The 26,280-nt window shown below is 48.0% G+C and overlaps 1 protein-coding gene across 1 annotated transcript in view; it reads left to right on the forward strand.

The window, feature by feature from the left end:
* The window catches only part of MYO5C (myosin VC), an 89,319-nt gene that overhangs the window by 27,216 nt on the left and 35,823 nt on the right, over positions 1–26,280 (forward strand). Inside the window, exons 9-23 of the mRNA XM_082734716.1 lie at positions 849–955; positions 3,993–4,258; positions 7,965–8,046; positions 9,620–9,760; positions 11,679–11,804; positions 14,012–14,095; positions 16,043–16,177; positions 16,619–16,716; positions 17,852–17,938; positions 18,374–18,485; positions 19,264–19,475; positions 21,079–21,244; positions 21,538–21,684; positions 23,084–23,248; positions 24,479–24,572. Coding sequence (XP_082590842.1) covers positions 849–955; positions 3,993–4,258; positions 7,965–8,046; positions 9,620–9,760; positions 11,679–11,804; positions 14,012–14,095; positions 16,043–16,177; positions 16,619–16,716; positions 17,852–17,938; positions 18,374–18,485; positions 19,264–19,475; positions 21,079–21,244; positions 21,538–21,684; positions 23,084–23,248; positions 24,479–24,572 — 2,022 coding nt within the window. The remainder of the gene's footprint in view (positions 1–848; positions 956–3,992; positions 4,259–7,964; positions 8,047–9,619; positions 9,761–11,678; positions 11,805–14,011; positions 14,096–16,042; positions 16,178–16,618; positions 16,717–17,851; positions 17,939–18,373; positions 18,486–19,263; positions 19,476–21,078; positions 21,245–21,537; positions 21,685–23,083; positions 23,249–24,478; positions 24,573–26,280) is intronic.

Consider the following 26,280-nt stretch of genomic DNA (forward strand, 5'->3'; position numbering starts at 1 on the left):
CCCAGACTCATACATAACCCATAGTGAGGGAACTGCACAGAGCATGAACTCTAGGAGGGTGGTTCCCTGGGGGCCATCTTTGAAGAGGCCCTCCATAGCTATTAGGGATGTGGTAAGGATTAGGAGATAATGTCTAAAGCAGTTTAGGGTGGCACCTGGGTGGCTCAGTCGGTTGAGCAGCTGACTCTTGATTTCCATTCAGGTCATGGTCTCAGGGTCCCAGCATTGAGGCCCGTTTCAGGCTCCATGCTCAGTAGGAACATCTTCCTTGGGCTCAATTCATGATCCCAGGCTTCTGGGATCGAGTCCCATATCGGGCCTCCTGGTCCTTGGGGAGCCTGTTTCTTCTCCCTCTGCCTGTTGTTCCCCTTGCTTGTGCTCTCTCTTTTTCTCTGTCAAATAAATTACTAGAATCTTCAAAAATAAATAAATGAAAATATAAAAATTAAAATTAAAAAAAATAGTTCAAGGAACGTGTGAACCAAAAAGGGGGGAAAAAAACCATAATAAAAATAAAGGAAGTGCAACACATAGAATAAATGAGAGCTGATTTGCCCAGGAACCTAACATGAAATGGTGATTTGGGTATGAATTTTTGCATTACACTTACAGCAGCGATGGCAAAAGGGGAAGCCTAGTGGGCTGTCAAATTCACATATTGTGTCGTTGCTGGTCAAACTGGCAAGAATGGTGAACCAGAGGCCCTCTGGGGGCCGCTGCACACTCCTGTGCCAGCTCTCAGCAATGATGATACTAGAGTGTCTTGAAAGAATTCAGGTGCTTATCCTACTAGTGATGAAGTCAGGGAAGAGATGCAGTATTCCTAATTTGGACATTTGTTTTTTCAGGTTTCAAGGAGGATTTTCAGATGGACATTTTTAAGATCCTAGCGGCCATCCTACATCTGGGCAACGTGCAGATCACAGCGGTGGGCCACGAGAGGTCTTCTGTCAGTGTAAGCGCTGCTTTATTTCCCCTTCCTGTGGTCAGAGGGTCACCAGCAGAGTGTCTCATGGTTACTCTGCTTCTGCATTTTAGCACCAGGCACACTGGGCCCGCTGGACAGACCAGTTGTCAGGAGCAAGGAAGCAAGGGTCCGTGGGTAGCTGCCCCTTCAACAGTAGAGGAGAAGATGTGTTCTCTCTGTGTTTTTCTTTAAGTCAGTAAATATTTACTAAGCACCTGCTACGTGCCAAGCCCTGTTGCAGGCTTTGGAGAAACAGCAATGAACAAAACCAAACCAGAAGCTCTTCGTGGGGCTTACGGTCTGGGGGTAGGAAGTGGAAGAGAGGAGACGCGATCACTGGTTACAGGCTTGGTGGTGGCCATGAGCAGGGAGAAAGAAGCAGAGTCGAGGATACAGAGGGACTGTGCCTCTTGTGTAGAGCACTCAGTAAAAGCCTCATGGGTATGGGGGCAGTGGGCAGAGACCTAAAGATGAGAAAGTGAACTGTGCCTGTACTGGAGGAAAGAACATTCAAGGTAGAGGGGACAGCAGTGCAGAGACCCTCAGGCAGGAGCTGTTACTTGACAAATTCATATCCAAAGAGGAATGAATAAAAGCAGGGGTGGTTTCTAAGGCCAGAGAATGGGGGGGGTTGGGCAGGGGAGAGGGTGAGGTCATATAGGGCCCTCAAAGTACTGGATATTTGGAGCTGAAAGGACACCCACCCCCGACACCTGCCCACATCAAGCCCCAGGGGGGCGGACTCTCCTCTAGAAATATATTCCCATGTCAGTTCTGTGATTTCTTGATTTAACGAACACAGGGTAAGTGTCTATGTGGGCCTCTTTGACAAATTATGAAAAGTGACCCTTAGTAGGGGTGTGTCTTTGGTTCTTCTCATGAAAATCTGCATAAAGGAGAAAATAGCACACAATGAAAAATGCTTCTATGAACTGCAAGGTCGCCTGACCTTTTAAGCTTTGTATATACATGTCTATCTTGTCAACTCCCAAGGCCGTGACAAAATACCGCAGGCTGGGTGGCTGCCACAACAGAAGTTTTTCCTCTCCCAGTCCTGGAGGCTGGAAGTCCAAGATCAGGGTGCAGCATGGGTGAGCTCTTTGTGCAGTCGCTCTTCCTGCTGGCAGACAGCCCCATGCTTGTGGGGTCCTCATGGCAGAGAGAGGGACACAGAGGGCTCTGGTCTCTTCCTCTTCTTAGAAGGGCACTAATCCTATCATGAGGGCCCCACCCCTCACGACCTCATCTGAAGCTAATCACCCCCGAAAGGCCCCACTCCAGATACCATCACATTGGAGGCTAGGGCTTCAACATACAAATTTGGGGAGGAAGTGGTCAGTTCATAATATAACAATGTCTATTTTCCAGTCCCCCCTCAAAACACTCAGGGGAACAGCTCATAATTTGGCACATGGTCATTTTTGAGCTCTCTGGTACCTGCTGCATAGAGGAGAGAGAGCCAAACAGTAGGTGGAATGTGTGGTTTGGGGCTCTAGGCTTCAGTCCTGTTGTCTTGTGACCAGGAAGTAATTCTCCTCCCTCTCCTCAAGCTCTCACATTAAGCATCCGTCCCATGCCCCCAGTGTCCAGCCCTCACCCAGTCAGTTGGCACAGAACTGGAAGGTTCTGGAAGAGGGGATGGCAGGGCTGGGTAGGAGCCTGGTGTGCATGTGGTGGTGGGTCTCCCTCTGTGCCTTCTCATCGACCTATGATAAATGGGCTTCTGCCCTTGTTCTTCTCAAACTCCATGGACTAAAGATATGATATCTTCCCAACAAATTCCCTTGCACTGATCTCTGTCCCATGAAGTTTGCTATGAAGGTAGTATTTTGGAGGAGGAGTTAAAACTCATAGAATAAAAATCCTTTGTCTATCACCCTGAGGAGACAAAGTCTCTGAAAAAGATGTAGAGTCTTCATAGCAAATCACCAGTTCTATAACTAGTGATCCTATCTTTGGAACATTCATACCACTCATTTGCATCAGAAACTTGAAATGTTGGGCAGACCCAATCTGGAGGAAGCCATCTTTTTAAGAATTCCTGTCCCTCTCCTTTCCGCCTGTAGCAGCACCTGTAGCTCAACGTTTCTGATTCTGATGGTTTAGTTCCTTCTTAGAAGGAAGAAAGCTATGGTTCTACCAGTCTGCTCCCCAGTAGTCAGGCAGGTGAATACAAGCTTTGTGTTACTGCAATGTTGGTTGGAAGGGGTGTGGGTGGACAGCAAGGAGGCAGCAGAACTTTCTAGATTGTCTGCTCCTCTGTAACCTGATGCTTTTCAAGCACAGTCACGTAGTTTTCCCATCGGCCGTGATGACCTCTGAAGATTAGCACACCAAGGAAGTTCCTTTGCACAAGGGGAATGGTAGTGCTCACTCATAAGGGTCACATCCCCTTGTCAGGTGACAAGGACTCCTTGTCCATGCTGGCTCAAGACAGACGGGAACAGACCTTTCCTTGTCTCTGACCAGTGGAGCAGCTGGGACAAAAGCAAGATTCACTTTATGTGTCCAGGAAAAGCCTTGCACACATTCCTCCTGTCCACTGGGAAGCCACTTCGGTTAAGGGAGCCCCGTTGTCAGGTTCTCTCATGATGACATCTAGGTATCTCGGGGCTAGACCCCCCCCCCCCACGCAAACCCTGACCACACAGGTAGGGACAGGTGGTCTGGGCATGTTGCCAAGGGAAGAGAGGGGCCTTGAGGCCGTGTCCGCATGCCCAGGAAGGGGAGGATTGCTTCCGTGGCCTGGCTCACTCTGGACGTTCTTTGGCCAGAATGACAACCTGGGTGGGATGAGGCCCCTGACTGCCTGGTGTCATCCCAACCATACCTTGATGCTGTAGCCCTGTAGCCCTCCTGCTGTCCTCCCAGGCCTGCCTGTCTGGTTGGGCCCGGTCATTCTCATGCCAGCTCATCCTTGTCCCTGGCACAGGCCCAGGTGGAGGCCCCAGAGCCCCGGCCGGGTGGGCTGGTGCTGGGTTTGATGGCCAGACGGCCCTGATGGGGCTTGTGCTTGTGTTTGAAGGAGGAGGACAGGCACCTGAAGGTGTTCTGCGAGCTCCTGGGCCTGGAGAGGGCCAAAGTTGCCCAGTGGCTCTGCAGTCGCAGAATCGTTACAACCTCCGAGACAGTGGTGAAGCCCATGACCAGGCCCCAGGCAGTCACCGCTAGGGACGCACTGGCCAAGAAGATCTACGCTCACCTGTTTGACTTCATTGTGGAGAGAATTAACCAAGCGTTGCAGTTTTCAGGCAAGCAGCACACTTTTATTGGTGTTTTGGACATTTATGGGTAAGATTCTCTTCTGTGAGCCTGTCTTTCCTCATTTAAATGTCAAATGGCCATTATTTTTAGATCGTTTTGTTCCGGTTTCTTTTTTTGTGTTTCACATGATCAGAGGAGTGGTGTTCTCTACGTTTGCAAGCGTGGATGTTAAGTACAGCCCCCTGGGCTGTGGTGTGTTTCACTTAGAGCATATGACGTAAATGCCGAATTACCAGCAGCCAGCAGCCAGAGCTCACGGCCTGCTGACCACGGTGCTGGCTGATCACTGTGCACTTGCTCCCCGACTTCTCAGACAGAGGGGAAACAACCGAGGCTTGCAGGCCAAAACGGGTCGTGGGCGTCTCTGCTGGTGGGAGAGCCCATGTCAGTTTCCCCTCGGAGGTCCCCAGGAGGGCAGAGCCCTGACACACCTTTCCGGTAGCAAAGGGCGTGGGGACCGTCCCAGAGGTCCCGCACCTTGCCCAGGCTGCCAGGGTCCAAGGCAGACTCAAAACCGGGCATCTGAGCCACCAGCCTCGTACACCTCGGAGCTCCCTTCCATTCTCAGACCGGCCCTGCTCCAGCTGTTCTCAGACCGTTGGGGGCCGCATTCCCACCACACTGGGGTTGCTCTTCCTCCTCTTTGCCCTATCCTCCTTTTCTAAATCCAAGGCCAGACGCATGCCCAAGAGGCCTGTAGAATCCTTAGAGCGTTGGTGAGGACAGGCCAGCATGGAGGCGAGCTCTGAGGGCCGGAGGGCTTCAGGCCTTTTGTTTGTGGTAATTGGCCTCAAACCCCCAACCCCTCCCTCGTCCCTCCCAGGGCAGGTCCTGGTTTCTCAGTGAGGGAGAGGGCCAGTCATTTCATTGAGGGCACCGCAGAGGGCCCTCCCCCCTGGCTTGGGGAGTGTTTCCCCTTACCCTCCTCCCCATAGAGAGAAGAGAACCAGCTCAGGGCGCCCCCACCGGGGCCTGCTGGGGGACAGAGGGAGCAGATGGGCTGTGAGGAAGCTGTGGAACTTTAACCCCAGTGCGGAGAGTGGGCTTTCCCATAGCTGTACAATGTGAGGCCGTGCCTCAGGGGAGGTGCTTTGTTTGATTTAGAGTCTGAGTTAATGCATGTGACTCCCAATTAATAGCGTGTGTCAACAGTTCTAATACACTGATCCATTACAGGGATAGTCTAGTGAATGATTTACCTTGTCTTGTGCTAAAAAGAGGATTTGAGTGGCCAGTAGACTCTCAGTATACTTAAAAAGAAACAGTCTTGTTTAACAGTGCTTTCTTTTGTTGTGGAAGAATTAGGGGATTGCTGTAGCATTCTCTTCTTTTCTGTGCTTTTAAATGTCTTAAAAATAAATAGTCCTTTAAGGGTAGTTGATTCCATTCATCCCACACATGTTTAAGTGCCAGGCATGTGAGGGGTGTGATTGGGGAGCAAAATAGGCACATGGCCCCTGCCCTCTTGGAACTTAAATTTTAGTGGAGAAGGCAGGCGGGTAATTAGAGATTGGGAAGCTTCTTGGGATGGGAATGAGCAGCTAAGCTGGTGGGTGGGCCGGAGGTCTGTAGGGGCTGGGGGAGAGGAGGGCAGCTGAGGACAAGCAGCAGGGAGCGAGGGCCATGGCGGGCAGGAGGAAGATGAACGGAGCCTGCAGACCCCTGCGATAAGGAATCTGAGGTTTTGGTTATGTGAACAAACCTGAGGCAGTAACTAAATTTATAAGGACTTTGTTAAAGTAGGTCTTAGCCTAAATTTTTAACATTAAAATCCACTTCGGAGATAATACAAGTAGCATGCTTGCTGCCACCTGTGAATTAAGGGTCCACTCTAAAAACACAAGCTCCCCTCTGAGGGGCAGTGCTGCCGCAGGGGCGAACCCTGTCCCGCCTTTCCCCTTGCGCCGAGTCCCTGCTGCTCGGCCCTTGCTCAGGCACGCCAGGCAGCGTTTGAGAGAACTGAGCTCAGTCTGATCTGGAAATACAGCAGCCTCAAAGGACAAGTGGCCAGCACTGAAAGTGATGACACCCGAAGCTGGGAGCCTTGAGGGTTTCTGCTCAGAGCAGCACGCAGAGTTGAGGCTCCCCAGCCCGTCAGGGTCTACATGCTCTGGACTCAGAGTGGGCAAGTTCAGAGGCTGGGGCTCGGGACCCTGGGAGGGAGTGCAGCAGCTCTGGATGTGTGGCTCTGAGGAAGTCACAAGACCCCTCCAAGCCTCGGTTTCTGCCTCGGTAAGCTGGGGTCTCCCTCACGGGGTCATTAGGAAGATCAAATGGCATCTTTAGAACCATGAGTACCACTCACACGTGAAGTGGTCTCAGAGCCCATGTGCTTCTGGCATTTCAGGTCACAGATTCGGGTCTTTCCATGGGTTTTGAACTTCAGATCTGAGTGCCCATTTTTGAGAGAGGGAGTGTGTAAAAGGACAAGGCGATAATCACTGGTATTTGATATTCCACTCCCGCTCTAGAAAGCCTCGCCTTTGGCCTTGGCTGTGAGCTGTGGGGCACCACGAGGCCCTTTGGACTCTCCCCGGCCCAAACTGCGTGGGCTCTGCTCCTGCTTTGTGTCACCCTAGAACTGTCTAGAGCCCAGTCCAGGCCCTTGCCCTGCCCTGGAATTCTAACATGAGACAGCCTGGCTCAGTCAAGTGCCACTCTCAGGTAATCTGTGGCTGGAGCTGGCAGGAACCACTTAGAATTAGAGGATTAACTGAGGCCTGGGGTCAAATGATGCATCTGGCACCCCTTGGTGCTGTTGGCCTCTGGCCCTCAAGTGTGACGGTGGTGGTTGTGGGGGGGGGTCCTGCTGTTCCTGACCTAGGGCTGTGTTAGGGTCAAGTGAGATCCTGAGCATCCACCCCAAGCCCCCGAGGCACTCAGCTTCCTCCTGGCGGGAGTAGTCACGTGGCTGCGGTCAGAAGGCCTTGCTGTGCTCTGTTCAGCCAACACCATGTCTTCCAGAGTGAGAAGAATTCACATACGAGTCCAGATTTCCAGCTCCTCTTGGAAATCAAGCGGTCTGCCATTCAGACCTGTGTGCTGATCATAGTCCCTCTGCTGAGATGGAGGCTGAAAGGCTCCCTGCAGTGTAAGCTCCCTCTGGTGTGGTCTCCAGTCCACTTCCCGTTTCTGTCCCTGCTCGCCTCCTCCAAGGTCTTGACTTTGCAACTCTGGACACAAGTGTTTCAAGTCTGAAAAACCTGATGAGGTGTGCTGGGCTCTGGGCTCTTAGACAACCTTGCCTTTGTCCTCCAAGAACTGAATCCAGGCCTTGGGGAGGCAGAACTGTGCCTTCGACAGAATGGGAAGACAGGAAAACAGCCTTGCCTTTCCCTTGAAAGCACAGCTGTCATAGTCAGGCAAGCTCACGGCTGAGTCTGATAAGAGCTGTGTGACCTCAAGCACGCTTCCTAACCTCTCAGAGCCTTATTCCCTCACCAACAAAGAGGGTAATGGAGTCTGGGTGCTGTTGTGTGAAGCAAATCATACAGCCGATCAGCACCAGCCTGCCTCAGGGCACGTGTTTTGTACACACCAGAATCCTTCCCCCGCGGCCTGGAAATAATTTATCAACTGCTGGGATAGTAAAACCAGAAGCTTTGGGGGCATATTTAAAACTGGCCAAAAGCAGCAAACTTTTAAACTGTGAAGTTTGTCAAAAAAGTACTTACCTAAAAACAGATGCATATGCCCTGCAAGTATGTTTTAACTTGTTTAAACCATATTTCAGTTTTGAAACCTTTGATGTGAACAGCTTTGAACAGTTTTGCATCAATTATGCTAATGAGAAGCTGCAACAGCAGTTTAACCTGGTAAGTGACTTTTCTGCCTTCTTCTTCTTCTTTTTTTTTTTTTTTTTAATTTTAAAGGTTTTATTTATTTATTTGACAGACAGAGGTCACAAGTAGGCAGAGAGGCAGGCAGAGAGAAGCAGGCTCCGTGCTGAGCAGAGAGCCTGATGCGGGCCTCAATCCCAGGATTCTGGGATCATGACCTGAGCTGAAGGCAGAGGCTTTAACCCACTGAGCCAGCCAGGTGCCCCTGACTTTTCTGCCTTCTTGAAACTAGTGCTCTCAGCCCTTCCTATCCACCGGTTCTCAGATCCCCCACACAGTGCAGGAGCCCCATGCCAGCTCACAGCACCACCATGTGGCCACATCCTGAAATTACACCTTCCCAGTCTATTCCTCTTATTCTAGCCCCCTGGCCAGCTGCTTGGCCACAGTCCATCACTACCCCAGCTTGTTCACAGACCCTCTGTGCAGCCAGACCAAATGATTGAGTTTCCTGAAGGCCCCACGGCCTTGCAAGCCTCTGTGCCATAACCCACTGGCTCCTGTCACTTCCCCATCCCTTCTTCTTCACCTGGAAAATTCTTGCTTGTCTTTTGAAATTCAGCTTCTCCTAAAACATTCCTGAAAAAAAAAAAAATAGTGTGACATCATGGAGAGCATGGACGTTTATTCAAAGGGAACTGGGTTTGAATCTCTGCTCTCCCACCTTCTTCCTCTGGGACCTTATGCTCAGAGCCTCAGTTTCCTCTTTGGGAAAAATGGTCACTAGTATCTGCCGGTCTGATATTGTTGTGAGGACTAGACCTAACACTGAATCACACCCAGTAAATGTTTCTTTTCTTTCCTTTTCCTCACTTTGGAATTAATCCATGTATAACATTAAATTTCATCCCATTGCAAATGTACGTTATGTACGTAATCTCAAGGATTCCCTGGAAGTTTAGCATTTAATAACTGAGTAAAGTTTATTCCTAGTAGATAGGCTTCATCACGCCCTTGAAGTCACCCCATCATCCTTTGCATTCCTCTCGGCCCCATCTCTGCTGTACTCTCTGGCCTCTAAGAGAGCCATGTTTCTCAACCTCCCATTGGGCTTCCCAGCTGACACAGGGATTCTTCTGTGGGAGGCTTTCTCCTCGCTGCCCCTCCCCTCTTGCCCCCTGCAGCCGGGATGAGCATGGGCCAGTCCTCCGGGAAGCCTCCCTAATACCTGTATGGCCTGAACAAGTAGTGAACGGAGCTCTCCATGTTTTGGCATCTCACACCGGCCCCACGGCCAGCATTCTCAGGCAGGCTGGCTCCCACCCAGCAGAGAGGCTGCACCTGTCTTGGCTAGCGGCAGTGCTGTGAGCAGGGAGGAGTTGCAGGACCACTTTGGGGTCGTGGGGTCCCACTCAGACCAGGTTGGAGGGTCACATTAGGAACTCTGCAGCATCGGTCATGGATAAGGACGGTGGCCTGCACCTCAGGGTCTTCCCTAAACATTGCGAACCAGTCAGGTCTCTGTGTTTCCCAAGTGCTTATGACCTGGACTTTTAAAGCACTCTTTTATGTTCTGTTTTGTTTTCTCTATTAACTTCTGGATTTCCAGCATGTCTTTAAACTTGAACAAGAAGAATACATGAAGGAAGATATCCCTTGGACTCTGATAGATTTTTATGACAACCAACCAGTTATTGACCTGATCGAAGCCAAAATGGGTATTTTGGAGTTACTGGATGAAGAATGCTTGGTAACTTAAAAAAAAATGTTGTTTAACTTCTGCGTAGTGACAAATAAGAATATTACAAACTGGGTTTGTGTGTGTGTGTGTGTGTGTGTATGTAAATTCCTGATGTCTTACCCAACTGGTTGGACATTAATGCTGAGATAGTAGTCCATGGCAGGAACCCCAGAGAGCCAGCTGAGCCTTCTACCCTCACCATGTAAAGGGCTATACACTATTATACAATACACTATTGGGCTATACATGCATAACCTCTCAGGTCATGTCCACCAAGGAGGAGCTCTTTAAGGCTGCCCAAGGCTTATTTAGAATGGATGTGAAAATAGCAGGTGACCTCACACCAGTTGTTAATGACTAATAAGAATTGAATTTTCTTTTATTTCCTCATTCCTGTGAGTCATCCATTGGGAGGGGTAGCTGAAAAATCAACACCATACAATTCAAGAGAAGAGGCCTCTAGTTCTCCTGTTGTTATTTCCCTGTAGGAAGAGCACATTTACGGTGGGCCAGCCTAGCAGTGGCTCTTGTGGGACCACAGGGACAAATAATCCCCAGGACAGTACTCATTTTTTGGCTTAAAGAATGTGTTGTGGGGTGTTGTATGTAAGTGATGAATCACTGAATTCTACTCCAGAAATCAACATCGCACTGCATGTTCACCAATGAAAACTTAAATTTAAAAAATAAATATTTTTTTTCAAAATTTAGTGGCTTGAAATAAAAGTAATTAATTAAATTTTTTAAAAATGTTGTATCACGATTTTTAAACATAAATTTATTTTAAAAAATACATCATAATGTTGAAGATTAACTGGCCTTTTCTCCCTGGAATTCCAATTCCATGCTTTTTCTCACAGATTCTCCTCTCTAGTCCCACCTGGGTAGCAACCAGTAATCCAAGATTAAAGGGCTGGCAGCAGGGCTAAGCATTCTGGATCGATCTAGTGAGGGCAGGGTGCCCAGGCCAAGGCAGCCTCTAGGAGATATTTGTACCTACTCTACACAGACGTTCACTAGGCAACCGGTGTCACAAAGAAGCCTGCAGGAGTCTTTTGGACACAATGGGGGATTAAATTCGCGGAGTTTGGGTCAAATATCACTGATCGCTTTCATATCACCAGTATCAAGAACAAGTTTTGCAACTAGTTTTCTTTGAGGAAGTAGTTACTAACTAGGCTATAAAATGAAAGAAAGGCTCTTTTCCTGAGGTAGGGGTGAAGTGGGGAGGGTTAGACTTCTTTGGGTGGAAATAATAGGAATACTGCCAATTTTGCAAAAATAAATTTCAGTCTTTCCCCATTCAAGCAAGAAGAATTAATCAAGAAATCAAACAAGATTTTATTCACGTAATGAAATCTATGCTCTTTTTGCCCTGAAACTTTAGACTTCTTTGGGTAGAAATAATAGGAATACTGCCAATTTTGCAAAAATAAATTTATTCATTCTTGAGTTTTATGCTATGTCCATTTCCTTCCAGTTCATAACATTTTGTTTTTCTACAAGGGCATTGATAGGTCTGTATAAGTGGCACTGCAAAGGTAGTTAGGATCAAGGACAGATGTGTGCCTAGAGCTGCGTTATAAAAACGAGCCCCAGGGCGCCTGGGTGGCTCAGCTGGGTAAGCAACTGCCTTCGACTCAGGTCACGGTCCCGGAGCCCTGAGATCGAGTCCCGCATCAGGCTCCCAGCTCCATGAGGAGTCTGCTTCTCCCCTCTGACCTTCTTGCCTCTCATGCTCTCTCTCACTGTCTCTCTCTCAAATAAATAAATAAAATTAAAAAAAAATAAAAAATAAAAACGTCTGTAAGTAGCTCACTCTGAGTCGTCCGCTCACCATGGTTTGTCAGAATTAGTATTTTTTTTGTGCCCCTATTAATCTTTCAGCTCTAGTTTTCTCACTCTCTGGTTTCCTTTCCTCTTGCAGTTACCACATGGAACTGATGAAAACTGGCTTCAAAAGCTGTATAATAATTTTGTCAACAAGAACGCTTTCTTTGAGAAACCCAGGATGTCAAGTGCATCCTTCATCATCCAGCACTTTGCTGACAAGGTACAGGGAGAGTCTGGGGCGGTGCCGTCTGCGTTGGAGCTGGAGAGGCTTCCTAGATGCTGTGGGCAGGCAGGGGCTTCTCTGGCCAGACTCAAGTCACACTCGGTCTTGGTGCCTTGCCAAGATGAAGGAGACATGCGCGTGTGTATAACAATTTTTAACTTGTTTTCGTCGCAAAATACGAGTTTCAACTGCAGTGCTTTAAAGATAAACATGTGGCTAGTGGACCTCATTTCTGATTTTAGGTTTCTTGGATATTCATGAATCTCTTACCCGTTTGTTTCCTCTATGAAACGGTTAAAATCAAGACAGCATAATTGTTTTCAATAATGAAAGCTGGACCTTTTTTGAGGCTTTCCTTTTTCATTAAGTTGTAATATGTTTATTACACTGATAACATAGGCTGGCTCAAGATGTTGCATTTTCTAGATTATCTTTATTTTCTTTATTGATTTTTTTTTATGAGACATTACTTTAATAAAAAGAAAAAGTTATTTAAAAATCACATTACAGAAAGCTTAGGAAATAGGGAAAAAAAAAGAAAAATCACCATAACCACTTGCCATAAGCATATGTTCTCCTCTTGTTTTCACTTCCTAAGGAAACTCCCGCCCTCAGAGCATTTGCTGGTTGGGTGTCACTCCTGGGGCCTGGCCACTGCCTGGGCATCACGGGACCAGTGCTAGTGCTGGGGTCAGAGTGTGCTCATGGTGACTGACAGGGCAGGGCAGGGGGCAACAAGCTGGAAAATCAAAAATGATTTTGCGGGCTAGAGGAGCACTGTAAAAACCTGCTAGCATTTTTGATTCCTGAAGGGATACATATGAAATGAATGATAATATCGCAGGTTGTATTTTCTAGTGGTTGTCTTCTGCAGTTCCACAGCTAGGATCCCATGGGAGAAAGGGGAAGGGGAGCAAAAAGGTATCAGATATATGGTATTGACTTCAAGACCCTCTTCACCATACTTGGTTTCTGCACATTTAATTCCTTCTCCCTGGCACTTCCAGGAAGTCCCTCTTAAAAGCAGCATTTGGGGTGGATTGCAGGTTGGTGGGAAAAAACCACATACACTGTAAGGTTAGCTTAGGTACCCTGTTTAATTAGCCAGGGAAATATAATCATTTTGAAAGTGAGACGGCTGCACTTAGATGTAGCAAGTCAGTCCCCAGAGCTCCCGACAGAGGCGGCTGTGACACTGTCCCCACAGATGATCTTATTACATTGTTAAACCTTTGTCCGTTTAAGCCAGTGGCTCACACCACCAGCCTGGAAGAATTTATGCAACAACCTGAGGTCTCCATTCACAAGGGAGTGTTTGAACACAGCCAGTGTTCCTAGTTCTTAATCCAAACTCTGCCCAGTAAGGATGCTGCCTCCCTTAAGGGGACAAAGCAGAGTATTTGCTCAGGGGTCTGTGAACACCCTCTCTGCCCCCAGATTCCAGCATCCCCAAAAGCCTGTTTTTGCACAGTCATGAAAATTGTACTTTGAACATATTTTCTAATTTATGAAAAATATGTATCATATAATAAACTATGTAACCCAGAGGCATAAACTATTTGGGTTTGAATGTTTAAGCAACCACCGTGGATATGTTCAAGGGATTTAAGAAGCCTTATGGTTCTGAAAGGGCCGCAGAGAGTTTCCCTAAACCAGACTGAAGTAGTGCACACATTTACCCCCCTAACCAAACTCTAAGGGTTTTGGTGGCCCTCAAAGACTTTGTGGTCAAATGGTCAGTTTTTCTTTCCTCTCTACCATATTAATGTTGCTTTAGGAAAATATTTCTGTTTGAACCCAAAGGACCACACTGAGATAGTTTCCTCCTCCAGATGGCTTCAAAGGCAAAGTGAACCCCAAGCCAGTTCTTTATAGAACTGTGTGTATTAACTGCACCCGCTGCAGAAATGACTGGTCACCTGTGGCTAGAAGGAACCGAAAGGTGTATACAGTGTGATCAGTAACTAGTAAGAAATCCAGGCAGTGCAAGAGCCTGGCTCTTTCCATCAGCTGATGTATTCCCAGATCCCAAAGTTTTATATAAATGGTTTTCTGTGATAAACGAAACTGAATCTCTTTTTAGAGGCTTGCCTTTTTAGCCCCTTCATTCATCATTGTTTAAAAGGAAAAAGAAAAACCCCATGGTACTTAGATGCTGTCTGCTTTTGTTTCTTTGGAAATAATTAAATCCTTTCTCCACGTAGGTAGAATATAAATGTGAAGGTTTCCTTGAAAAGAACAGAGATACCGTCTATGACATGCTGGTTGAAATCATGAGAGCGAGCAAGGTTTGTAAGTTTCTAAGGGGGTAATTAATGTTATTTGCTATATAACTTGACATGGACCTAGATGTGCATCAGGAAAGAGTAAGAAGTATGTGGGTGTGTGTACTGTCTTGCAGTGGCAAACTGTAGCTCAGACCGAGAAGAAATAACTGTTTTAAGAATTGGGACTGAAATATGTATCAGGCTTCTGAAAGCATCCAAATAAATATCCACTAGATATAAAATCAGAAATCAAGCCGGGCATGGTGGCACATGCCTATAGTCCCAGCTACTCAGGAGGCTGAGGCAGGAGGATCACTTGAGCCCAGGAGTTCTGGGCTGTAGCATGCTATGCCGATCGGGTGTCTGCACTAAGGTCGGCATCAATATGGTGACCTCCCGGGAGCGGGGGGACCACCGGGTTGCCTAAGGAGGGGTGAACTGGCCCAGGTCAGAAATGGAGCAGGTCAGAACTCCCGAGTTGATCAGTAGTGGGATCGCACCTGTGAATAGCCACTGCACTCCAGGTTGGGCAGCAGAGCGAGACCACGTCTCTTTAAAAAAAAAAAAAATCAAAATGTGTGGGAAGCCAGAGAGGAAGAATAGCTAACATATAGCCAGTTAAAGGACCACAGTTTACATTTGATTCATTCATTCACAAATATTTCTATAGCACTACCATGTGCCACGCACTGGTCCTAGATTCCAGACACAGCAGTGAACAAGGCAGTCAGGGTTCCCGTCCTTGTGGAGGGACAGACCGTAACCACATACGTAGCAATGGCAGGTGGTGCTAAGCATCCAAAGGAAACCAGGGCAAGACAGAAGGAGGGTGACCCAGGGAAAGCGGTGCTGGCTCCGATGTGTGAGCTCCTCAAATCCACAGTTCTGTATGAGGAATAGTGTCCTCAAAGGAATGACTTCTGGATTTTTCTCTTCGTCTTCAAACATTTCCTTATTAACATTTGAGACTAAGAATAAGCCATACATGAACCTTCATTGTGTGAATATTTGGTTAGATCATATTTATTATTTTCCTCTTTTAAAAGATCCCCAGTCCTCTGTTCTTATTCAAGCGTTCTGACCAGGTCCCGAATGAGCATGAGGGCTTCCCCGAACAATCATAAATAAGTCCCCAGCATGTCAACTTCAGTTATTAAAACCGATTTATGTTAGAGAATTCAGTGTGGAAATGGCCTGCATCTCGTGTACAAAATTAGTTGATTTAATTCACCAATTTCTTACTCGCCCCCAAGTGTACCCCCGGGTCCATTCTAGAAGATGGATGCGGGTTACGAGAAAGCACAGATGGGTGTCCCGGCTCAGCACAAAGCCTCTCAGAGGTGTGGCACGTTCAGACCCACTGGTTTCACTGGGGGGCAGGGGTGGGGAGGAATACAGGGAGTCTCCTCCAAAGGAGACTGTCAATGTCTGATTTGAAAGGGGAAAAAAATGAGTTTCCCTCTGAGAAGGTAAGACAAAGAAGTAATTGATGTTTGGTGGAAAGTAACGAGCATCTTAGAAGAAGATTATCTTATTTAGAAGAAATGGGAATTAATCTGAGTTAGGACACAGATTTTTTAATCTTTTTTTTTTTTTTAACCTTATTCTAAGCAGATGAAGGGGGTGGAGCCAGACAATATTTTAACAGAATCTCAAATAATGGGTAGAACTTAAATGTACAGGGATGAAAACGTGAGGGAGGAGATGCCAGGTGTGGAAACAGCATACGGACCCACGGACCCACGGAGACATCCGCACGAATTTCTCTCTGCTCACGTTCCTGGAAAGAAGCCCTGAGTCACCCTGAGGGAGGAGCGGCCTCTTGTGGGTTTCAGATCTGACTGTAGACATTACAGACTGCTAACCTCACTTTACACAGACCTGTTGTGACCGTTCTTTGTGGTTCATATCAGCTGACGACTGAGAGTGAACACCTCTGGACATTGAAATCCTCTCTGTTTCTTCCAGTTCCAGCTCTGCGCCAGCTTTTTTCAAGAAAGTGCGGTTCCTCCTTCCCCTTTCAGGTCAGCGATCACAGTTAAATCTGCAAAGCCAGTCATCAAGCCAAACAACAAGCAGTTCCGGAGCACAGTGGGGAACAAGGTACTCCGAAAGTAACTGAGGGCGAGGGGGCCAGGCCCCACGGGGAGCCAGGCAGTTGTAGGGCCCGCAATCCAGGCCTGGATATGGGCACTGAGCTGCTTCACATCTACTATGTATGTAAGTGCAAAGAAAGGCCACAGGTCATCGTCATCACGTCTCAGCCTCCAAGGCTGTACACACCTGAGCAAACCACGTGTTCACACAGTGACATGATTTACTGAGTTCCCTGCTGTTTGGGAAAATTGGATAGAGCAGCATTCTGTCCAGAGTATAGGACCTGCTAGTAATCATCACAGTCATGGTTTGAAAGCTTTCATAATTAGTTAATGCATGAAGTTAACCCTTCCCTTTTCTTAATTTTCAAAGATTAGGCCTCTTTTTTTTTTTTTTTTTTGGCCTTGGCTTAAGCATGACATTTTTATCTCTGACCTTGTCTCCTAGTTCCGCAGCTCTCTGTATTTGCTCATGGAAACCCTCAATGCGACCACACCCCACTATGTGCGATGCATCAAGCCAAATGATGAGAAATTACCCTTTGAGTAAGTGTTTCTATGCAGCAGAGTGAAAACACCCAGGAGGCCATTTCTGTCACAATGTTGGAAAATTTGCTTATAATTCTCTTGAAGTTTACTGTTTCTAGCTTTTTAACAATTCAGAACAACTCGGTCCTTCACATGCACCGTAAGCCAGCACAGCCCCTCTCAGGGGGCTTGTCTCCAGGCCAAAGCAAAGGGACCAGCTTTCCAAGAATAGCCCACAAATGAAGTTCATGCAGCTGGGAAAGCCAGAGCAGCTCCTTGCTTATAGGAAGGATTTGTGTACAGCATGGCCACTAATAGTTATATTTTAACTATTAACTATAATGGTATTATAGTTAATAATACTATATTGTGTGTTGGAAAGTTGCTAACAGTGTAGGTCTTAAAAGCCCTCCTCACAGGAAAGAAACTGTTGTAACTATGGAGGAGGTGAGTGGGACCGTTTCACAGCATGTACAAACACCAGGTCACTATGTTGCACACCTCCGAGCTATGACTGTGATGCTGCCTATCAGTTAGACCTCAGTAAAAAAGAAAATTTGATTTTTGAAAGAAAGGTGGTGGCAGAACAGAGGTTTCCCCCTCCAACATGGCATGAGACGTGCAGCTTGCTGTCCGGAGCCCCTGGGAAAGCCCCAGGCTCAGGAGTGGACGTTGCAGAGTCTCTTTGAGCTGACTAGAGCTGAGAGGTGTCTGAGGTATGTGGCCCATCCTGGAGGTGGCCAGTGTCTAGGGAGACCACCAGACGCTCAGACCTCAGCTGGTCGGTGTCCCTGTCCCTTCAAGGGAATTCTAGCGTCAAATGGACACTCGGAGGGGGCGGGCAGGAACATTTCCTCCACTCTGCTTGTCCTGCAAAGCTGAACCAAAGGCCCTCTCCCCACAAAGCCGCCTCCCTGTTTCCACCGTCAGACTCCGTTGCTCATTTCTCCGAGACCTCAGTCAGCTTCCGGAAGGCCAGAGAGCTGCTGTTTTCCGGGGGTCCATGGAGTGGCTGTTGGGGGCCAGCGTGGGGAGCGCAGAGGCCCACCCGGCTCCCCAGGGCCCCCGCCCAGGTGGCTCCGCGGCGCTGCTCCGAGGCACGTTTGTCCGTCACCATGGCTTAACCCATCTCCTGACTCACGTCTTCTTTCAGGTTCGACTCCAGAAGGATTGCTCAGCAGCTGCGAGCCTGCGGCGTCTTAGAGACGATTCGCATCAGTGCGCAGAGCTACCCATCCAGGTTCGTGGTCATCCCATGTGCTGGGGGGGAGGAAGGCCCAACTTCAGGTCTGCTGAGAACCAAGGGAGGGCCTGCCAGGCGTTTTTGTCAGATACCTGCAGAAGATGCCCCCAAGATTTTTCCTACTGTGCTTTAAGAAGGCCAGAAGAGGGCCACTGACAGGCAGTGTGTAGGACATGGGCCACTGCCACCGCATCACCTGTTTCTGTGGCTGGTGAACACCACCTGCCGCCCCTGCACTGCTCCTGGGGGAGGAGAGCACAATTGTTGGGGCAGAGTGTTAGCAGAAATACGATATGGGGATCACGCAGGATGAGGTCAAAGGTCAGTGCTGTCATCCCAGGACTTACTCTACCACCCCATCAGCAGTGGGAACCGCAGACGGGCCATGCCTCCTCGCTGCCACGCTTCCTTAGATCCCCTTTGACTTTGCAGGTGGACGTACACCGAATTCTATAGTCGCTATGGTGTGCTCATGACCAAACAGGAGCTTTTGTTCCGTGATAAAAAGGAGGTGTGCAAAGTGGTTTTACACAGGCTCATCCAGGTCAGTCTCTCTCAACTCCAGGAGTGACAAGCTCTTACCGCGCTGCCTATCTCCCGGGTGTGTTTCCATACCCGCCTGTCTCAGAACTGCATTGTCATGAATGCCAAGGAAGAAAATATGCCCCGCGCGTTTGGGTGCTGAGGTCAGAACAGACACACTCATGGGGGCATCATCTCGTGAGAGTAGGAGTCACCATTAGGGACCCAGACTCGAACCCCAGCCTCCCTCAGAGTCTTCCTACGTTGTCTTTCCACCATGGAAGGAGCTCCGATGGGCCTGGCTTGTATCACACGGTCAACTGAGAAGTCTCTGATCCAGGAGGGTCCCAGACAGGGCACCCCGTGTGGATTTGGGTCATTGCTGCAGCAGTGAGTAGTGGGAAGGCAGTGAAGACAGAGGTACCATGTCCAGGAAAGGGGGTGGTGAAGACAAACCAAAATGAAGATAGAAATCAGACCTTTCCAGGCTCTGTTCTCTTGTCGAGAGAAGCTGAAGCTTCCCAACAGCCCAACTGAGAATCACCAAACATTCACTCACTGCTCTCACCCCACAGATGGACCCCTGGACCTCAAGTCCATTTCTTCCCCCAGTGGCTTTAAACAGACATCTCAAAAAATAAATTTTGAGGTCCTGATTAGAATTTTTCTGCTTTCTGTCAAGGAGCAGATGCGTCAAAATAACAATGTTTTAGCATCTTTGAATCTCTAAACATCTTTTCCAAACACTCTAGAAACTCTGAAAGATTTTTATTTCTGATTCTATAATTTTTCTCTTCCAGGATTCTAATCAGTACCAGTTTGGTAAAACCAAAATTTTCTTCAGAGCAGGACAAGTGGCCTATTTAGAGAAACTCCGACTGGATAAGCTCAGGCAGAGTTGTGTTGTGATACAAAAGCACATCCGTGGCTGGCTCCAGAGAAAAAAGTTCCTCCGAGAAAGACAAGCTGCTCTGACCATCCAGCAGTACTTCCGGGGTCAGCAGACCGTGAGGTACACCAGAACAGAGGAAGCCAGGGCGTGGGTCAGAGGGAAAGGGGGCCTTGAGCCTGGAGATGAGAAGGTCATGCCCTTGGGGCAGGGAGTGCTAACTCTGCCTACTATTCCTACAACAGAGGTGACCTCTAGGACCCTGAAGCTCTGATCAGGGTTTTGAAGTGAGACCAGGTATAGGGACTGGACCCCTTTTCCATGGGAAGCGAAAATGCCAAAGGCATTCAGGGTCCCTACATAAATGCCGTGAGTAGCCACTGACCAACCTACCTGCAGAGAGAGGGGGTGCCAACAGTACTCAAGGGGATCCATGGCAAGGCTCTGCCAGCAAACTTGAGCACCTCCCAAGGGGATGGCTGAGTTGGGGGGCAGTTCCACCAATCCTACTCCTCACTGAGTGCTTCCTAGAGGCCATGCCAAGTTGGCTAGTGAGAGGGTATCCTTCCTGACAGCAGCATGTGCTAGTGTGCATGGGCGCTGCCTCTGTCCTTAGCATGCCATGAGGGAGCAGAGAAGGCAGCTGTTTAAGGATCAGGCAGTGTCACGGGACCTGACCTCTACCTGAGCTGGTTTTGCCACCCCACCCCAGGTGACCGTCTTACATATATACATAGTCAGGCTTGCCCCCCACCCTCCACCCCCGTGCCTCTGAGTCAAGCAACAGCAACTGTCTTCAGGACAGGAAAAGCCAGGGTTATCTTCTTCCCCAGGTCAGGCCCCCTTTCTGTTTGGGAATCGCAGTGGCCTGACAGTTCTACCCCTGCTTACCTCTCGTGCCTGTCCCTTCATTCTGTTCCCATCCCCTGTCCTGAATAAGGACTCCACCACCCCTTGCCTCCTGGTCCCACAGCACAGCCTCCCACTGCTGTCTGTCTTCTGGAAGCAGAGTCTGTGGGAGCCACTGCCCTCCTCTTGTCCTTAATGCCTCCAGTGACCCCTGTTTCCTACACTCAGTCTTTGGCATGGCATTCAAGGCCCCCCATGGCCTAGATGCATTCATGAGAATGGAAACTCTGGGAGAGCCTGGACCCTGCTTTCATACACTGCAATGGGTATTCAATAACTACATTCAATAACTACATTTTTCAATAACACATGGTCTCTATTTTTCTAACCTCACTATTTTTTACATGTATCTTATATTCTGACAGCTCCAGACAAATTCTCTTTTTCTGAATATTTCCAGCATTACTTAGGCCTCCATATGTTCACTGGTCCTTAGCTTGAAATGCTTTTTCTAGCCTTCACTGTCTCCAGAAATCCCACTTCTCCATCAATGGCTGACTCACAAGCAGAATGATAGTTCTGTAAGATCTCTCTTATGGATCTTTTAGTCATTACTTTATTTTTCCTCTTATCCCAAGTTGCCACGTGGTTCCCCTGGCCTGGAGCATGCCCACATTCAGATCAGGGTGAACGGAAGCTGAGGAGACTGACTTCCAGCAGGCCTTAGACTCAATGAGTTCTAGAGTTTAACGGTAGATTTACAAAACATTTGACTATTCCTCAGTGGGGGGAGAAAATGCTGCACCAGCTCATCACTGTGCCAGGGAAACCAGGGCTCTGTGGATAACAGGTTCACTCTGCATTGTTTTTAACCAAGGAAAGCTGTTACGGCAACAGCCTTGAAAGAAGCATGGGCCGCCATCATCATTCAGAAGTACTGTCGTGGGTATCTTGTCCGCAGTTTGTACCAGCTGATCCGTGTGGCTGCCATCACCATCCAGGCCTACACCCGAGGACTCCTGGCAAGGAGGAGATACCGAAAGGTACGGCTGGGACCCTGCACTTTCTTAGTCATAGTGAGATGGTCTTTTTCTGCAGGAAGACCTTCATGGAGAGTGTGGAGTGCTGGTATCTTAGTGTTCGTACATGTCCGCTACAGGTCAGCTTGGTCATTGTTTCAGAAGTCTAGGTAGAATAGGACTCTGTGGGTTAATTATAAGAAATTTGTATTTTACGCTGTGAGAATATTTTAATAGTTGCATCTCTCAATGTTAGAGGAGTTGATAAGAGAAACAGTGGGGAACCAATCTGTGTTTCAAAAAATCTTGTTTTAAAGATGCTGGAGGAACACAAGGCTGTGATCCTACAGAAATACGCACGGGCATGGCTGGCCCGACGCAGATTCCAGAGTATCCGACGATTTGTGCTCAACATTCAGCTCACTTACAGGGTCCAGCATTTGCAGAAAAAGCTAGAAGATCAGGTTGGTGTTCATAATGTATCTTTCATATGTATTTTTCCAACTGATTTATTTTGTCCTGGACCAGTTCCTTAGCTAATGCTGTTAAGATTTATGCCATGTTAGGAAGTTCAGATAGATTATGTGGACCACCTTATTCAGAAAACAGAAGTACACTGTAAAAGTCTGCTCCATGCAATTGTATAGGTTGTACACTGTGCAAGGTCAGCTGCTGAAGAGTGTAAGTGGGGCTGAAATCCAGGCTAACTTTGCTTTTGCCAACACATGTGTCCTGGTACAAAGCTGCCTTTAGACAGGAGTGCTTTTTTCTCACCTGCACAAAGATGTCCACATGCCAAGCCATGCTCCCTTAGTACTGTGTTGGCTCGGAGAAGTTGCTCCTTTCTAATTTGCCCAAAGGTCTATATGGTCTAAATGCAGCCCTGCCTATTTTGGGGAGACCTCTCATACCATCTCCACTGGTGGGAAACAAAAATCCACATGCTCTTAGTCAGTGGGGAAGGGCTGTGTCATACGCAGCGTCCAGATCTGTAACACTCACTTCTGGGCCTGTCCCAAACAATACTGAGATTCTCCTAGGGGAAACTTAAGACTTAGCCACGAACAGAGGCTTAGGAGTCCTTAGCGAATGGATAAATGTGCAAAAAACCCCTTGAAGTTTGGATGCAGTTTCTCCTTATTGTGGTCTTGTACGGCAGGCCTGCGCCTTCCCGGTCTTGCACGGACCAGTACCAAAACGCTGCAGCGACAGCTGGGAGGAGGGCCTGTGGGGGGTCCTGACGCTGCCAGGGCTCCACCCTGGGCATGTCCGTTTGCTGGGGCTGTCATAACAAACACCCACAGCCTGTGTGGCCTATACAACAAACATTTCTTTTGTCACAGTTCAGGAGGCTAGAAGGCCAAGATCAAAGTATTGGCAGAGTTGGTCTGTACTGAGTTGTCCCTTCTTGACTTGCAGTGTCTGTGTCCTAATCTCTTCTTATAGGGACACCAATTGTACTGGATTAGGACCCACCGATATGACCTCATTTTGCCTTAATTTTGTCTTTAAAGATCCTATCTCTATATATTCTGAGGTGTTGGGTATTAGGACTGTAACATGTGACTTTGGGGGCAGCAGGGGACACAGTGTATTCCATAGCATTAGGGTTGTCTTAGAGCTCCAGGATTGGGCTGGTCCTGCACTCAGAGTGCCATCAGCTCAGGAAGTGTGCCTGACCACATCTGCCTTACTATTTGTTGTGGGATGAAGACACTCATACGTGCCATTGTAACTAAAACTGTGATCAGTGTAGATAAAGCCCTGATAGATCTAGATACCATGTCAAATGTTGTGAGAGGCAAATGGAATTGCTTCTTTATTTGGGATAAACCCCCAAATATCTGCTGTTTTGTCCTCTAGAACAAAGAGAACCATGGGCTGGTAGAGAAGCTGACCAGCCTCGCCGCTCTTCGGGCCGGTGACACGGAGAAGATTCAGAAACTGGAATCCGAGCTGGACAAAGCAGCTGCCCACAGGCACAGTTATGAGGAGAAGGGGAAGAAATACAAGGCTGCCATGGAAGAGGTCTGTGCTGGTCGTGATTATGGAAATCCATGCGAGCCCTTCTGGGCAAGAGGTCACGGGACAGCGTTTTCCCACAAAGCAGATTTCTGCAGAACAGATCAGATTTTGCTATTGGCGTCCATCAACAAAGGGAGGTCTACCTTTCAGGGGAGGAGATCAAAGGCCTAGAATCTGGGGGAAGGGGAGGAGGCTCGTGCTTCAAGACATGCAACATGAGGTTTCCTTTTTTTTCAACTAATGTGAAGTGATGAAAACCCTTTTAAAGCAAAGAAACTCTGGCTAGATGCTTACCTCTCTTCAGTGAGGATCTTGGTCCCCTGTCATTTGTCCTTCTGGAGCATGCCCTGAAGCATCTTCCCCAGAACAGCAGTGCAAAGTTTGGGGCAGGTTTTCGTCTCTGTAGTTGAGTAAAATGAACAGTAGACAGAGATCAGATGTCTCCGGCTCAGATCTCGTCTTTGCTGCCATCGGGTTGGGCAACCTTGGGCAAGTCCCCTACCCTCTCTGATGTAAGATGGGAGTAACAAAAAGGGACTGACAGAGTCCTTGTAAGGATAAAGTTGTCAGATGAAATCATTTAGCCATGTGCCTACCATGGAGACCTGCACAACTGTGAGCTGCCGTTCTCTGAAGCAGTGGTGTTTATTACCCTCCACTCTCCTTTACTTTCCAAAGTCCTACGGCACCCAGGTTTGGGGCAGCCTGGAGCCCCAGGGCCCCCTCCCATGGCATGCACTGCCTGTCAGCAGCCATCAGCATGATTCAACAGATACTTTACTAGGAGAAGCTAAGATAATAGAGCTTCTGTCCCAATCACACATTCTTCCTGAGTAATAATACTCTCAAAGTGTGGTTCCACTTTGTATCATAAATTATTTTCAGCCTATTAAATATATGCATACCTTGGCTATTGAGAAGCTTCCAGAAAAGGATAGAGGCATTTTCTTACTTTGAGGAAACCTTGGATTTGGTGATTGCTCCTTGACTTCAGCCATTGCCTGGCCAGGTTGAGAACCGTGTCTGCTTGAAGTCACACAGGTTCCCTGTGTGAGATGGAATGCAGCAGGGGGCTGGCGCCAGCTATCAGCCATGGATAGGAGCTGAGACGGACAGACAGATGAATGGACAGAAGGATGGATGGGCAAAAATGTAGCCTTTCACCAAGAAAAGCTGTGGTGACAAAACTTAAAGTGAGTTTTTTAAAAAAGCTTTTTTTCTTCCCTTCCCTAGAAACTGGCGAAGCTTCAGAAGCATAACTCAGAACTGGAAATACAAAAGGAGCAAATAGAGCTGCAGCTTCAAGAGAAGACTGAAGAGCTGAAAGGTAGAGCCCACGGTAGCCCGAGGCGTGCTCTCACATGCTCACCTGTCCAGGCGTTCGGGAAATACCTGTTGGCGTGAACTGAGTTTTAGGTAGAATCAGGAATCTGTGATGCATTCCCAGTGAAATGAGAATGCTTTTTGCTTGGCAAGGAGCAACTATACTTAAGTTGTGGTAACGTTACCCTACAGATTCTTCTGTTGCATTCCCATCTTTTGTCCGATGGCACAGCAATCCCTGTCTCAGAAGCGCCTGGGCCGTTTGCAAAATGCAGATGGCTGGGCTGTCAGCCTGGAACCCTTCCATCAGGAGGTGGTGTCTGTGCGTGGTGCAGCCGGGATGGTTCAGATGTGGGTCTTTTTGACACCTTTGTGGCGATATGATGCACAGGCAGGGTAACGCTGCAGTAATGCTGCTGCTGGCCGAGAGTCTGTAGTCAGATTTCAGATCTGTCTGAATGACTTGGTGTAAGCAGTCACTTCCCCCGGCTCCTGCCCTGGCTGTGAGGGAAGGCCCTGCTGAGCCCTTGAGTAGCCCCCCTGAGATTTCTGACACAGCCACTTGGAACCAGTGGTATTCCCTTCATTCAGGGGCATGAAACAGGCACCCTGAGCCTAGCTCTGTCTCACTCAGAGGCTACCTGTAGGCACTTGCTCAATCCCAATGAGAATGGGAACCTGATGGTTCCCGTCCAGATGGCAGAAATGACCGCACTTGCTTCTCTGTACTGTCCAGAGCTCTTCTCTGCGAGCCCTGACGGGGCAGCAGGGCCTTGGTAGCTCAGGCCTGGGGATCTGGCACACACCGGAAGCCTAGCAGGCAGTGGATACACCAGGGTCCAGAGGAGCCCGGGGGTGCAGGTCAGCGTGTGGAGAAACATGTGTCAGGAGGAGGAAATAAACACCCCGAGTCCTGACTAGCTGAGCAAGAAAGGGGCTGTCAAGCCCGGGAGTGTCCTCCTGCTCCAGATGACCTGTGGTGTCCACTAGGTCTCTGAGGACCATGATGTAGGTGTTGATGGGCACATGTGGTCAGAGCAAACCTGAAGAAACCTAAGACCTGAATGAGGGAAGGGCTTGCCTACCTCTGTTTTTTTTATTACGATATACGGCTCCTGGGTATATTTTGCTCTTTCTTCTAACTCTACGTGATTTTTCCCATAAGGACATTTAAATTCCTACAAATGTGTCCTGAGAAGTACATATTTGACAGCACTGACATGTTTGGGTCCATAATTTTATATTTCCTTCCAAAAAGTGCCTGAAAACTTTCAAACCCAGTGTTCATAAAGTGCTTATCCTATGGGTCTCTCTACATGTGGCAAACAGTATTGTGTGAAAAGCACCAGCCTTTGCTTACCCTGGGACCTGTGACTAAGGGATGTTACCACACATTTCCCCTTTTTGAAATTCCAACATGGACACCATCCATGGCTCCCAGGAAGAAAGTCACGCTCAGGCAGCTTTTTCACCCCTTGGCAAATGGTCTAAGTTTTAGTAAGCACCAGAACGAAAGCTGATTCTGTGAGTGAAGTAAAAATTGAAATTATATCAAATATGCTGGCTTCTAAATTAGAGCTTAAACATTTTTCTAGTATCTTCTGGCTGAATCATGACATTCTGAGGCAGTCCTTTTGATTCAGGGACATTTGATACCTCATTTGAATACTGTTTTTTTTTTTTTAAGATTTTATTTATTTATTTGACAGAGA

Source organism: Mustela nivalis (assembly GCF_964662115.1).
Source record: "Mustela nivalis genome assembly, chromosome: 6".
NCBI lineage: Eukaryota > Metazoa > Chordata > Mammalia > Carnivora > Mustelidae > Mustela > Mustela nivalis.